At 40.9% G+C, this 15,033-nt stretch overlaps 1 protein-coding gene across 1 annotated transcript in view; it reads left to right on the top strand.

Annotated features, from left to right (window-relative positions):
- nlgn1 (neuroligin 1) overlaps positions 1–15,033 on the top strand; it is a 453,450-nt gene that overhangs the window by 29,960 nt on the left and 408,457 nt on the right. The window contains exon 2 of the mRNA XM_059340847.1: positions 11,229–12,271. Within this exon, the coding sequence (XP_059196830.1) occupies positions 11,746–12,271 (526 nt within the window). The 5' untranslated portion in view covers positions 11,229–11,745. The remainder of the gene's footprint in view (positions 1–11,228; positions 12,272–15,033) is intronic.

The raw sequence follows: 15,033 nt of genomic DNA on the forward strand, positions 1-15,033 counted from the left end.
TTTAATTTAATTTTTAATTTAATTTTGCCTTACCCTGTTATTTTTCACCTAACTTTAACCAATTCTTTTGGTGCCTCACCTTAACCAAAGACAAAGATAACTCTCTGTAACCACCATTTCAAAACAGTTTAAAACATGCTTTACAAGGTCAATGGTCAACGTTGTGAACTGACACATCCCATGTCATGTTTATGACACGCTCATGTCACTCTTATGTAGACACCTTCAAAATAAAGTGTTACCATATCTTGCTTAAGTCACAAAGGCATGTTCAAAAAATTGCCTAAGTCACATTTTATTTTGACTTAGGCATAATAAATCCGCTTAAGTCACACACTTGACATAGGCCATTATCTTAAAGGGGTAAAATCACATGATCTGATCAACTGAGGATGTAGGCGATTTTACCATAGGTGGCCATGAGGAGATGATTTAGGCAAAAAAAAACGATTTTGATGAAAAATGACTTAGGCGATTATTATTTAACAGTGTGACGATATACAGCTTTCCTCCATGTTTTGTAATATATATTAAGTGGTGATTGCCCATTATTTTTGTGTTTGTTTTACATGCGGCATGTCAAAGCCAGTTTGTCAGTCAACTGCCTTTGAAATGTTGCACCAAACAGTGCAGTGCCAACATGGGACCATTGGCAAAGCAGCGTGCAACATTTCAAAGATCGACAAAATCAAACTTTGTTAATCAGACGTTGAACATGTTGAGTCTATGAGTTGAATGATGGTGTCGTCACCTGTTGGTGTAAATTGTGAGGAAGATATTTTCCTGTGTGCTTCTAAATGACCGGCGTTCGATTTGTTGACTGGTTTATGTCCCTCTCAGCAGTTCATGTGTCCCTGATGACAAAGAGCAGCATGTCATTTCTTTCTCCCGAGCCTCGCTGTAAAAACACTTGCAGCCACTTTTATGGACTCATTAACAAAACCGCGGAACAATCAATGAAAACAGCTTCCTTTTCAGCACTCTCACTGCCTCCCTGCACTCTCTTCTTGTCTGTCTGCTATTATTCTGCGAGCGCTGGCTCCCTGTTTTGCATTTGTTTGTGTACATATCATTTTTGGTGCGCTGTTGTCGATAAGCAGTGGTTTGTTTAGAAATATGGTTGCTCAGAGGAGGGGTAGGAGGGCTTCTGTCTGCCAGTATGGCTTTTCGGGGCTGGGAGGATGGAGGAGATGACTGTCAGCTTCATCACCATGTGTGCTTTGAGTTCACAATTGTTGCTCCTCTGTGTGGTTTGAGTGTAGAGAGGCACAGTGTCTGGGATTACTTAGTCTGACTCAACAGATGTTTCACAGAGAAAATGGGGATTTCTATTCCTATGTCTGAGCTGGCAGATGGAAAACTTAAATTGTTTGCTCGATTTGTGCTTCACCTTTTCTCCCATGTTGACGGCACTTGACTGGTGGCTGCCTGCATCCCACGAGGCTTCCAAAAATGATTACATCAGTGTCACATCCCTGGGTTTAAAGTGAAAAACATGTACAATTAAATCAATCAAAATTACTTTATTTATCCCCGAGGGGAAATTCAGGTAGTCTGTAAGCTCTTCTGTATATTGTTGAAGAATAAGCGAAGGATCTTTTGTATCTCTCCGTCCTGCAACAGAGAGAGAGGAGCCGTCCACTAATGTTTTTTTGGTCCATAAAGGTTTTGTGTAGCGGATGATCCGGGTATTTCAAGATGGCCTCGGACATCTTGACAGTGCCTGTCTCCACCACCTCCTCCAGTGTGTCCAACCTGGCTCCAACCACAGAACCAGCTCTTTAGACCAGTCTGTCCAACCGCCTTGCATCTCTGTGTCTGATGCTGCCTCCCCAGCAGACTGCAGTATAAAACAACTCCATTTAAGTGCACACCAAAACAACACACTTGCCACTAGTGTTGTAGTCAAGACTAGTGGTCGACCGAAACAGGTTTTTTAATGCCGATGCCAATTATTTTGACATCAGTCTTAACCGATCCCCGATATGTGCTGCTGATTTTTTTTGGGCCGATTCTTCAAGCCGATATTGCCTTTTCTCCCTCCATTTACATGATAAAAATGACACAATGATAACAAATGTTACACAAGTCTCAATTTAAACCAAAAAAAGAAACATTTATTAACAAAACAAACAAAACATATTAACAGTTGGATAGCAAACAATGTGTTTGTTGTTCTAGGCCTCGAGGTGGTGGCGCCTCAGATGATCCACATATTTGATGTGTTTTTCTTTTTTCCGGTATGAGCAGTAGCTAACCAGAGAATGGCAGATGTTGCACCGAGCCTTGCCTGCTGTTGGCTCAGTGAAATGGGCTATTTGACCGGCGAATGCACGCATGTATCGATGCCGAATTAAAAAACGCAAATATCGGCCGATATATATATCGGCTGGCCGATATATCAGTCTATCTCTAGTCAAGACCGCACCAATCGGGACCAAGACATTACCAAGACCAAGACAATACCGAGACCAGAGAGTCCAGAGACGAGACAAGACCAAGACCAGGACCATATATGTCAAAGGAAAATCATAACAAAACATCAAAATTTTCTTTTTAGTTAAGTTTGCATTTAAATAAATGCGACAAAAAAAAAAAAAAAAAAAAAAAAATCTTTACTCTGTTGTTTTCAAAGCAGCACAATGATTTGAAGTTATTAGCTAGTTATTAGCTAGTTTGTGAGAGGGTCCTTTTTCACTCTTATCAGTAAGCCATGGACAAAAAGCCTATCAGTGATGATCTTGACCAGTCACGTTAAAAAAAGTCCGCCCAGTCCGATACTGAGACAAGACCGAGTAAAAATTCCCTCAATTCTGGGACAAGACCAAGAACCTCAAAAAATGGTTCTGAGACTGGTCTCGAGACCAAGACCAATCTCAATTACAACAACACACTTGCCACCACAGAAACATCTGCAGCATCTCACTACAGATGTCAAAAGATCTGAGCTTCCTTAAGAAAAAGAGGCGGCTCTGCCCCTTTTTGTAGAGAGCGTCTTTGTTTAGGGACCAGTCCAACTTATTATCCAGGTATACACCTAGATACTTAGAACTTGGCACCACCTCCATGTCCACCCTACAGGTATTCACTGGCTGAAGTGGGGCTTGAACCTGCAGAAATCTCTGATCATTTCCTTAGTCTTTGAGGTGTTCAGTAGGAGATAGTTCCTGTGACTCCAGTCACTGAAGGCTTTTATCAGATCCCTATATTCAGATTCCTGTCCATTCCTGATACACGCCACAATAGCAGTGTCGTCTGAGTATTTCACAACGTTAACACCCATTTATCATCATATTTAGTGTGTTTTGTGTTATTATTATAACTATTTTGTACCCACAACATGAGAGGAAAGTTCTGCCAAAGGGTTGTTTGACACATTTTAGAGTTGCACATTTTCTTAAACAAGTGAGCAGCATTAATGCTGGGAACCTGACAAGCAAGGTCAAAAACACATATAAATAAACCTCTTTAAAAATGAACGGAACAAATTGTGTTTATGTGTTTTCCTGTTGCTCATGGCAATACACTGAATGAGAAAACAAGCTTTCTCCACTTTTGAATAAAGGAGGAAAATATACTGGACATTTGCTGAGATTTTCTTCAGCCTTATGTGATATAACTATACTGCCCTACAAAGCCTAATTTTTGTATATATATATATATATATATATATATATATATATATTATATTATGAATATATTTTGCAGGGGGCAGTAAGTGTTCTGCTTTGACTGTGTGTGATACAGTGTAGCCTTGTAGTTATTCATTGTGTTGAATTGTGAAGACAAGAATAATAGTAATAATTATAAGTTTATTTGATAGGGAAATTATTATCTAGATAGTGATTAAGTAAAAAAAAGAGAAAATTATATTAAGACGAAAATATAACATTTTCTTAATAATATTATGTCTAAAATATCCAATTTTTTGAATAGAGTTGTATACACTTTTAAACACACTTCCGTAACAAATCAATTTGAAAATGTTTATCCACTGAAAACAAACTATAAAAGCTGAAAGATGCAAAACCAGAGTGCAGTAACTATATTTTTGAGGGTCAAAGGTCAAATAAATCGTCATGATTTTTAAGCATAACAATTACATCATCAATACATGTAGAAATAAGTGTCATATCACTTATCTACATATAACCCATTGGGCTGGACAGTTAAAAAAAACTTTGAAAAGCTTTAAAGCAGTTTTTCTCAGTTTTACACTGTGTGTACTGCAGTTAGGCTTTGTAGGGCAGTATAATATATGACTGTAAATATCTTGACTGTGATTTTCAGACCTCACAGCCAGCCTGCTGTGTTTGAAACTTCTGTAATTTCCCATCAATATACAGAAAACGTGGGTATATTCCAGTGGTTTTCTCGTTTGACATGATCCAAAGGGACCATTTAGCATGCTTTAGTTTGCTAAAAGTAAAAAAGGTTTAGTAGGCAATTCTTCTGTGTCCCTGAACAAATAACAAAAACTGCTGACTTTTAAAGGCGGCCAACGAAGCAGTTTATCCTCTGGCATCAACATGGCAGCTAACATGATTTCACACAATGAATATGGATTGTGTTATGCTCTCATGTACACAATATCAGGAAACTGTTTTATATTGCCTTAAGCTATGGGTTTTTGGATACATTGGAAATTATTTTTAACACTTGAAAATGTGGATGCCATGACAAGAACTATCAGCCAAATATATTTAATGTATTCTATTTTTAAAGTGTGTGTGTGTGTGTGTGTGTGTGTGTGTGTGTGTGTTCTTGTACTTCCTACATTGTGAGGACCAGAACATGTTTTTAACCAACAGAGTGAGGACATTTTTGCAAAGTGAGGACATTTCGGCCGGTCCTCACTTCTTTAAAGGATTTTTTGAGATTTCAGACTTTGTATTGTGTGGTTACAAAACTAACTAAATTATAGTGAAAATGTCCTTCATTTTCTTCTTTGTCAACTTTTTTCATGCATAATGAAGATGGATCAGGCAAAGGAAATAAAGGCAAAATTTACTGTGACCTCTTTTAATCTCCCACCCAACAAATAACCCATTACAAAAAACTAAAACTAACACTAAAACTTATAAAAACTAAACTAAAACTAGCAAACTCACTCTTCAAATTCAGTTAGTTTTAATGAGTATATATTATTAACAAAATTAAAACTAAAACTCATGACAAATCCAAAACTATTTTAACTTTGCAAGGGGTGTAAAATTACTTTCGGTTTTCAGAATCCTTGAGTGAGTGTGTGTGTGTTATTCTCTGTGTGTGTATGTGTCAGCAAGTATTTAAAAGCCATTTATTTATTTTAAAAGCAATATTGGTTTTCCCCCCTGTATTCCTGTGTAACACACTTTTTTATACTATGTTGACATGTTCATATATGGACACTAAGCACTAATGACTTACTATGATCTGTTGATGATTTATAATTGAGCTGCTGAGTGTAGTTGGCACATTAGGTATTTAAATAAATGGTCCTCTCAATTTCTATGTGTGGTGAAAGTGTTGATGGTGCAGCCATGTTCCTCATTAAAACCACCACTTCCCTGGCTTCAAACTGCAGTAAAACACATGATCATCACTAATGAATTTAGGTCTTCACTCACAAATTTAGCTGGCAGATTTGGAGAGACAAATAGACGAGCCAAACATGAAAAGAAATGGGAAGAATCTGGGTAACAAGAGTACAGGACAGGACAGGTTTGTGATGAGAATATGCAAAAATCAAAAATTCAGCACAGTGGATGTGAGGGTGGAGGGATGCAGTGGACGACACTGAATAACTGGTTATGTTTTTATATATATACCCTTTATTTAACCAGGTAAAAAAGTCTTGTTGAGATTAAAAAAATCTCTTTTCCAAGAGAGACCTGGCCAAGAAAGCAGCATAAAAAGTGACAACTTACAACATTTAAACACAGTTAACAAAAATTAAATACATTTAAATACAAATACAGCCATCACAACATCAGTGAAAGAGCCTCAAGTAGAGACTCATACGGAGCAGTCACACCGACCAAGGGAAACTATTTCTTTATCCTTTAGAATCGATTTAAACTCACCAATTGTTATAATACAAAAGAAAAGAAGAAGCTCATAAAACTAATTTCTTATGAACATAATCATTGCAGCGGGCTGGAGCTGATCCCAGCTGACACCCTGGACAGATCAATATGTTTCTTGTTCTGCTGCATCTTTTTTTCAAACTGTCCACAGGCAGTCTGCTACATCGATGCACTCTTTTAAAATTGAGTTGAATTTTGCTTTGTTATCATGCAAGTGTTTGTGGATGCATCCATGCCACTTGATGATAATATGTAATTTAATAGTCACCTGTATGATAAAACCTCAGATTTTGCATTGCTCCCCACGTCTGGCTTAGATTGCACAGCTGTGACAGGCATTTCAATTCAATTTCAGTTCTCAGTGAGTTATTTAGCACAGATCTTAGACAAAGGGCAGACTTCCTCATGCATTAAGCTCAGCATAATTATTCTCAACAGTGTGCAAACAAGCATGTACTGGCACTGAAACTTAAGATGAGCAAAAGACTATCAGATAACTCCATCCATTACCGCTGAATTGTGTACTGACCAAGTGGCAACCTTCAGGCTTAAAAAGTGAATTGGGAGCCATCTGTAGCAAAACCAAACCAAGTGCCTTAAACCTGCATTATTTCTAATGGCCAGTAGGGGGCGACTACACTGGTTTCAAGAAGATGTCAGATTTTAGAAATCCAGAAGAAAATTACCCTACTTCTCACTTGATGTGTCGCCTCAGTAAACATTATCCTAATCCATAATCTATAATAATCGCAGGGGGGCTGGAGCCGATCCCAGCTGACAATCTGGACACTATCATAGAGACAGACAACCATTCACGCTCTCATTCACTCCTACGGTTAATAGTCACCAATTAAACCTAAGCTGCCTGTTTTTGGACTGTGGAGGAGACACATTGACACAGGGAGAACATGCAAACTCCACACAGAAAATTTGAACCTGCAGCCCTCTTGCTGTGAGGTGGTAGAGCTAACCATTACACTACAGTAGCCCTAGTTTAGCTTTATCGTAGCTCAATTTTTGCTCCTTACATAAACAAGGTTCTGTTTCCTGTTTTACCAAAACAAGCCACATGTTGGGGTCAAACCAGTGACCCGCTTGCTGTGAGGTGAAAGTGCTAATCCAGTGTAGCCCCACCATATATATATATGTATGTATATGTATGTATGTATATATATATATATATATATACATATATATATATATATACATATATATATATATATGTATATATGTATGTATATATATATCAACCTAATTTCTTTAGGATTGGATTGTGTCCAGTCACCCATAGTGAAAGGCTTTTTAAGGTTTTGCAGGCCACTACTTTAGAAAGACCTTAGTAGCTGAATCAAACCATAAAAGACTTGAAATACTGTAAAAATGGGCTCTTGTTGCATGGAAACTGGCTTGCAGTTACATAAATATATACTGCATACAATAGTACTCTGCAATCAAACCCTCTATGGACACAAATTAGATTAGTCTTCTTGCGTTTCATGTGTGAGTGTTTACTAAAACATAAACTCATATCTTAGTTTCAGGTTCTAACTTTCCCCCCTGTTCTTATCATGTTTCTGTAATTACCTCCAGTTTGCTTGTGGTGCACGCTAAATTATCCATGATCAAACACACTCATGCACACGCTGCAATTTGGAGTGTAATCTTCTTGTCTGTATATCACACACTACAGTTTGATCTATATCTCCTGTCTTTTTTATCCTTTCCTTCCTATAATGCTTCCCCTTGCTGCTGATGTTGTAAATGTCTGTACGCCTTGTTGTTTCATACTGCCCTGCCACTCATTTTCTGCCTCTGTGTATGTGTGTGTGTGTGTGTATGTGCTACTGTGAGGAGAATAGGGTGTGTTTTCACATCTAAATGTGAGATATGTCTAGCCCAAAGCGTGTATGTGCGCGTATCTCCGTGCCTATATGTGTGTAATCACGTCATATCTTCCTTACAGTATCTCTTGGTGCTTGTTGAAGTGTGTGTGTGTGTGTGTGTGTGTGTGTGTGTGTAAAAAAAGTCTATTTTTGTGTGTGTTTATGTGTGTGTTTGTGTTTGTAACTAAATAGGATTTCCTCAGAGTATGAAATCTGAAGGTGAGCTCATCCAGGTGGAACATTGACTCTTAAGCAGTGTGAAAAAGATACAGAAACACATAGTGAGGATGACAAGCCGTCATGTTCTACATCACACACATCCACTCACTCACACATACACACGTGTATACATCCCCCCCAAAAAATATCGCCTGTCTTGGCCAGAAATTAATTTGACGCCGTTTGACCCCATGACTCTTTCCCCATGTCAGTACCAGGAACCTCACTTTATATATTTTGTTTCACTACTTTTGCACATTTCATTCCCTTTTCCTTGTAAAATTTTCTACTTTACCATGTCTAATTATTCTATTTACCAGAGTGCAGTTGATTTCTATGCACCAAATGACACACCGTCTCATTCCATGTTTTCCTTTTTCTTTATTTGGATTATCTTCTTAGAAAATCTTAGATTAATACCGAACTCATCAGAACTTTTAAATAACCACCACACAAATGTGGAGTTATGTGGTGAAAAAAAGTGAAAAGAAAGCAAAATAGGTTTTATATTTGGTTTTTCGAAGTAGCCACTGTGACAATAATCAGTTGTCTGCTGCTTGGTATTCAGTAAAAGGACCTATTTGACTAATGTAGTCCAAATTATGGCAATAATATTGCACCTGAGTAAAGATACTGTCTGTTACTATAATGGAGGAAATTTCACTTTGAATGTGTCTTTAAGTTCAGGCTTTGCTGGTACCACTGTTGGCAATGCATTTAAAATTTAAAGCACAATGGACCAGCATAGAGTGGTGGAGTGCTGCATCAAATATCCTGGCCCCCACATTCACCAAACTGAAACCCAAATGAGATGGTCTGGGATGAGTTGGACCACAGAGTTAAGCAAGAGCAGCCAACAACTATTGGAACTCTTTCAAAACTGTTGGAAGAACATTCCAGATGAACTCATGAGGCTGGTTGAGAGAATGCCAATAGTGTGGAAGGCCATTATTACCACATCAATCCATGTGTGATATTTTTACAAGTATAATGTAGAAAGTCAGGTTGCAAGATATATCACTAGGAAACCACACCAGCCCCGGCTTCTGCACCGTTCCACCAGCTTCTGGTATTTGGCAAGCTTCCTCTTGTTAGGATCATCCATGTGTTCTTCCCATGGCACTGTTAGTTCCCACATGATTACCTGCTTGGTGGAGTCTGAGAAGATGACCATGTTTGGGTGGAGAGGTGTTTGGGTGATGTCGTCCAGTCTAAGCTGCCAGTCTGGGGCAGTTGAAAGTAGACCAGATTTTTTTTCTGTGGAAGTAAGCGTGGCTTCTCTCCAGCTTTGAGAAAATGGATGGTTGTCTTCCTGGGATGTTGTTTGCCTGTTTTAATGGCTGATTCCAATATTGCCTTAAGGACCTGGTCATGGCACAAGCGGTAACAGCCATTGGCTACGGCTCTGGGGCAGCTGCTGAGGAGATGTTGTAGGGACCCTCTTCCAGGACATAGACAGAAGCCAGGTGTTTTTTCCGCTTTTGCCCAATATGCGAGGGTAAGCTGGACTAGGTCCTGTGTCATAAACTGCTTGGACCAGGAATATGATGTAAATGGTAAATGGAGTGCACTTATATAGCGATTTTATCCAAAGTGCTTTACACTACACACTACGCTCATTCACCCATTCACACACACATTCATATTGGTGGCCGAGGGCACACTGGTGCCACCTACCACCATTGGGAATTCATTCACACACCGATGAACGCAGCATCAGGAGCAATTTGAGGTTCAGTATCTTGCTCAAGGATACTTCGACATGTAGGCTGCCATGGTCGGGGATCGAACCCCCAGCCTTCCGATCAGTAGACGGCCACTCTACCAACTGAGCCCCATCTGAAAAATCTGACTTGCTGATTATCCACTGCATGGTTTCCCACCTTGTCCATGCTTCTTGTTGACTTAGTCCCACCATCTGTCTGACACGTACTACTTCTATACCAGCCAGAACTTCTGTTGATCCTCCTTTTGTTGATCTGGCAATTTGGAAAGCAGCCCAAGCCTAATCATCTATTGCAACAGTCAACCAGAGGCTTCTGCCTCAACTGCTCCTCAACCACTTACAACTCTCTGGACTAAATCTTCCAGAGGCATAAAAACTTTTTTTTCCTGACAGCAACCAAACAGAAAACTTTAATGTAACAACTGCACAAATCAAAGTATATACCAAACTATATCTCATGACTTGTACTTTATTGTATTGACAATATAATGTGAAATATAGCTGTATAAGAGTAAAATTCAGAAGTAATGTGGGCTACAAATTATACATTTTGAGATTGAAGAGTTCAACTATGATTGTTAATACAGAAATACTCCTCCTAACCTGTACTACAACATGAAAGCTGAATACTGTGTGAATCTGAAATACCCAATTTAATGTTTAATGTTTCAACAATCTTTGCATGTGTTAACTATGGTGTAGTTAATGCAGGCTTAAAGATATACGGTTAAGGGGAAACTCTGGTCTCCTGGATGGAAGTCTAACACGCTGCTCACCCACCTTGTCCTGACTTTCTGCTTCAAAACACAAAGACCACAATACTTCTTACACTGGCAGTAAGCAGTGGCATTTAAAATCCTGTTACAATACCCCCTTTTATTCTGAATGCCTGTAGTTTATAAAACAACTTTTATTGCTGCTGGTGGTATGCATCCAAGTCTATGGCTCTCTTCCAAAACTATCCTCACTCACTAGCACTAGTGTCACACTGACAGCTCTGATGGGTAATCTGCATTAAGGGTAGGATATAAAATGAAACCGTAGGACAAACTCCTCCATATCCAGGAAACATCTGTTACCAAGCATACTGATGGACACCTTGCTTGTAAAGACGTTGAGTAATACAACCTATTGCCATGTGCTATAAATAGATGTTATGTTGCTCTTAAATTGATTGACGTTAGTGCATATGGGTATAACACAAATCAAATGCCCTTCCAGCTAAATGTTGCTATTTTAATGTCCTGCAAGAAAAAAACTTGGAAAAAGGATATTGAATTGAGAATGTCATTACCTCTGAATGCTGATTATTGCTTTTTTTCTGTGTTGCAGGGGACACATTCTGGACTGGACCGAACTACTGCGAGTACAACCACAGCACCACCACTCCTGCTTCTGCTGCTGTACATGGCAGTCACCTCAAAATGATGGAACCCCTCATCACTCACTGGCTTGTCTACCTTCTGAGAATTGGAGCTTAACAATGCTATTTCTGTTGTTTTCTTCCTCATTGCAGCGCTTGTTGGCAGGACCTTTATGAGGAATATTTTCCATATTGTAAGGAATATTTCTCAGATTTCCCTTCACCAAGTTGCAGGAAACTGATGGCTGCTACATTTCCCCCGGATGGTTTGCACTGCCTGGATTTGAATAAGGATCATTAGCAACCACAACCTGTTCTGCTCCGGAGTTACCGACTTACTTATGCCTGTGTGTGAATGTGATTTTAGTGTGATTGTGTGTTTGTGTTTGCATCTGCATGGCGTAAGTAAAGGATAGAAAATAAGACATTTTTACTCGGAAAGTACAGAGGACGCAGCAAACAAGTTGAAGACGAGGAGTAGCAGCTATGTCCCACTGTAGGCACCATTCAAGGACCGGGTGTCGGCTACTTCAGACTGCCAAGAGTGGGAGCAGGATGATGGGATACGTAAGGCTTGAAGGCTCCTGGTGGGTGTCCTCTCTAATATGGCTGGGACTGCTGCTGCTGCAGGCATCTCCAGCCGCCGTATCGGCTCAGAAACTGGACGAGAACGACCCGGTGGTCACCACCACGTACGGCAAGCTGCGAGGTGTCAAGAAGGAGCTCAACAACGAGATCCTGGGTCCAGTCGTGCAGTTTCTCGGCGTCCCGTACGCCGCCCCGCCCACCGGCGAGCGCCGATTCCAGCCGCCTGAGCCGCCGGTGTCGTGGCCGGAGATCCGCAATGCGACCCACTTCGCCCCGGTGTGCCCTCAGAGCATCGTGGAGGGACGCTTGCCGGACGTGATGCTGCCAGTGTGGTTCACCAACAGCATTGACGTGGTGTCCACGTACGTCCAGGACCAGAGCGAGGACTGCCTCTATATTAACATCTACGTCCCCACTGAGGATGGTGAGTTAGCCTGCGGGCCGAGGGCAGGATGATTGTGGGAGGACGACGGGGGGGAGGGGGTGCGGGGAAGTAAACCCACAACATTCTGGTAGAGAGAAGGGTGTGTCGTTTCTGTCTCTGTCCCTGTCTGTCTGTCAGTAGAGGGAAAGCATGACCTTGGGCATGTTTAATGTGCATGACACTGCTATAGTACATGAGTGTGAGAGAGTGTTTTTCTGAAAGAGGGAACTCTGTGTGTGTGTGTGTTTTTGGCATCCATTGAGTCCGATAAATCCTCTTTTCATTTCACTCCGTAGCTGCCTCCATCATCTTCCTTCTCTTTCCAGCCTTTCCTCCTCCTCCTCCACCTTCCTGCTGCTCCTCTTGCTCTTTCTCCTCTCGTTTTCCACTCGTCTTTCTCTTCATCACCTTATTTGCCCTCCCCTGTGGACTCCCTTTCTCATCCTCATGTCTGTAGCTCATCATAGCCTATTGTGCTTTGCCACAATGGCTACAGTTCATTACACAAGACAGTCGTTGTCATGATCATCACCGATTGATTTGGCTGAGTGACTGGCTGACTGAATACTGCACTGATTGAGCTGGTGTGTGTCATTCTTTCCCTTCATTATAGTCTTTATTTCTCCCTTTCCCTCTACTTTTCTTTTACAGTCTGTACGCTTTGTGTGTATGTGTGGGTGTGCGTGCGTGTGCGCGTGTGTGCGCATGCCAGCTCCTGTGTGCGTTGCGCGTCCAGCGGCTCCATGTTATTCTTTAGTCTTTTATTCATTTTACAGTCAAAAGAATATCCAAGGAATGTGCCAGGAAACCGGGCAAGAAAATATGTAGACAAGGAGGTATGTATGATCTGAACGCAACCTATACAATGCAAAAGAAAGAAGAAACTAGGAGGAAAAGAAGAAGTATGAAAGAAAAAGAAATAAGTATGTGGTGCAGAAGAGAGCAATCGTGAGATCAAGGTCTACGAATTATTCAGGTCTTGACTCAGGGCATCTGCAGGTTTTCAGAATGTTAAATTTAAAAAGGCACGGCTCTTTAAACGCTACCTGGAAGTAAATTTAAGGCTGATTTTGAAAACCAAAGTAGGAAAAACCAACCTGTCAGAATCATTCTTCTGTAAGTGAACATACCTAAAGCAGATCAGAAAGTATAAGTGAGCAGAGCAGGGGAAAAACACCCTTTCAGATTTCCCCGAACATTACATATCCTGCAGATATTAGCAAACACACATTGGCTACGTCAACCCTGACTCAGCCATGTAATTTGTAGACCTTGTGATGGAGTAGTAATGGCAAGCTAATGTTGCACCACACTCCCTGGTCCACTGATGTGCTCTCATTGGTCAGCAAGATTGGGATATCTGATTGGCTGCCAGATCAGGGGTCAGAAGTTGTGTAGTAATGATGGTTGATGTGTGAGGAGATAGCAGCATATTAGATCAGACACACTGTCACAAACACACACACACACACACACACACACACACACACTCACTCTCAATGATGTAGTTATATGCAGTGTTAAACAAGATGAGCTCAGGCTGGACCTTGACTGTGTAATCTCCATTAAAAGAAAGCAGAGCTGTGTTCAGGTTGGCTCGGGCTACTGTATCAAGCACTGTTTCATCAAGATAATGCCCTCCTCCTCCCCTCTGTCTGTCTCTCCCTCTCTGGATGTGTGCACATTTTTGTGTGTGTATGTTTATGTGAGAGAGTGACTGTGTGTGTGTGTGTGTGTGTGTGTGTGAGAGAGAGAGAGAGACAGTTGCTGACAGTGTCCTTGATAAGGTCTGGGTGTTAATGTCATTTTCTTGGCAACAGCGTGCATTATCACTTAGTGTACATTCTTCCTCTTCTTACTACACAGATACATGCACACTCTAACCTCCTCTCCTCTCCTCTCCTCTCCTCTCCTCTCCTCTCCTTATTTCCTCTCCTTGTTTCCTCTCCTCCCCTCTTGTTTCCTCTCCTCATTTCCTCTCCTTTCCTCTTGTTTCCTCTTGTTTTCTCTCCTCTCCTCCTGTTTCCTCTTTTCTTGTTTCCTCTCCGTGTTTCCTCTCCTCTCCTCCCCTCTTGTTTCCTCTCCTTGTTTCCTCTCCTCATTTCCTCTCCTCTCCTCTTGTTTCCTCTCCTTTCCTCTTGTTTCCTCTCCTCCCCTCTTGTTTCCTCTCCTCCCCTCTTGTTTCCTCTCCTCGTTTCCTCTCCTTTCCTCTTGTTTCCTCTCCTCCCCTCTTGTCTCCTCTCCTTTCCTCTTGTTTCCTCTCCTCTCCTCTCCTCCCCTCTTGTTTCCTCTCTTCTTGTTTCCTCTCCTCTCCTCCCCTCTTGTTTCCTCTCTTCTTGTTTCCTCTCCTCTCCTCTCCTCTCCTCTCCTAACATGTCACACACACAGATACACAGACAGGATGTGCATTTAAACTGGAGATTATAAAAGCTTACATATTAGTCACACAGCATGGAGAATCATCATTATGAAACCAAGACCCAGACAATCTGTTGTGGATTTTTTTATTTATATGTATTTCAATGGAAAAGAGAGCTTAGGTTTAGAAAACAATGTCTCTATCAAGACAGCGGATCTGTGGCCTTGTTACACTTGAAGCTGCTTTGCTTTGGTTTGTTTCTCTGGCTTTACTCTCCACTGCCTGTGCACTGAGCGAAAAATAATGTATTCCTGTACAATGTCAGGGAACTTGTCAACTTTATATACAGTACTCTCACAGTATTCACTTCATTAGGCATACAGTTGGCCTGGTCTTCTATACA

The sequence above is a fragment of the Centropristis striata genome, chromosome 9, assembly GCF_030273125.1.
Source record: "Centropristis striata isolate RG_2023a ecotype Rhode Island chromosome 9, C.striata_1.0, whole genome shotgun sequence".
NCBI classification, from domain to species: Eukaryota; Metazoa; Chordata; class Actinopteri; order Perciformes; family Serranidae; genus Centropristis; species Centropristis striata.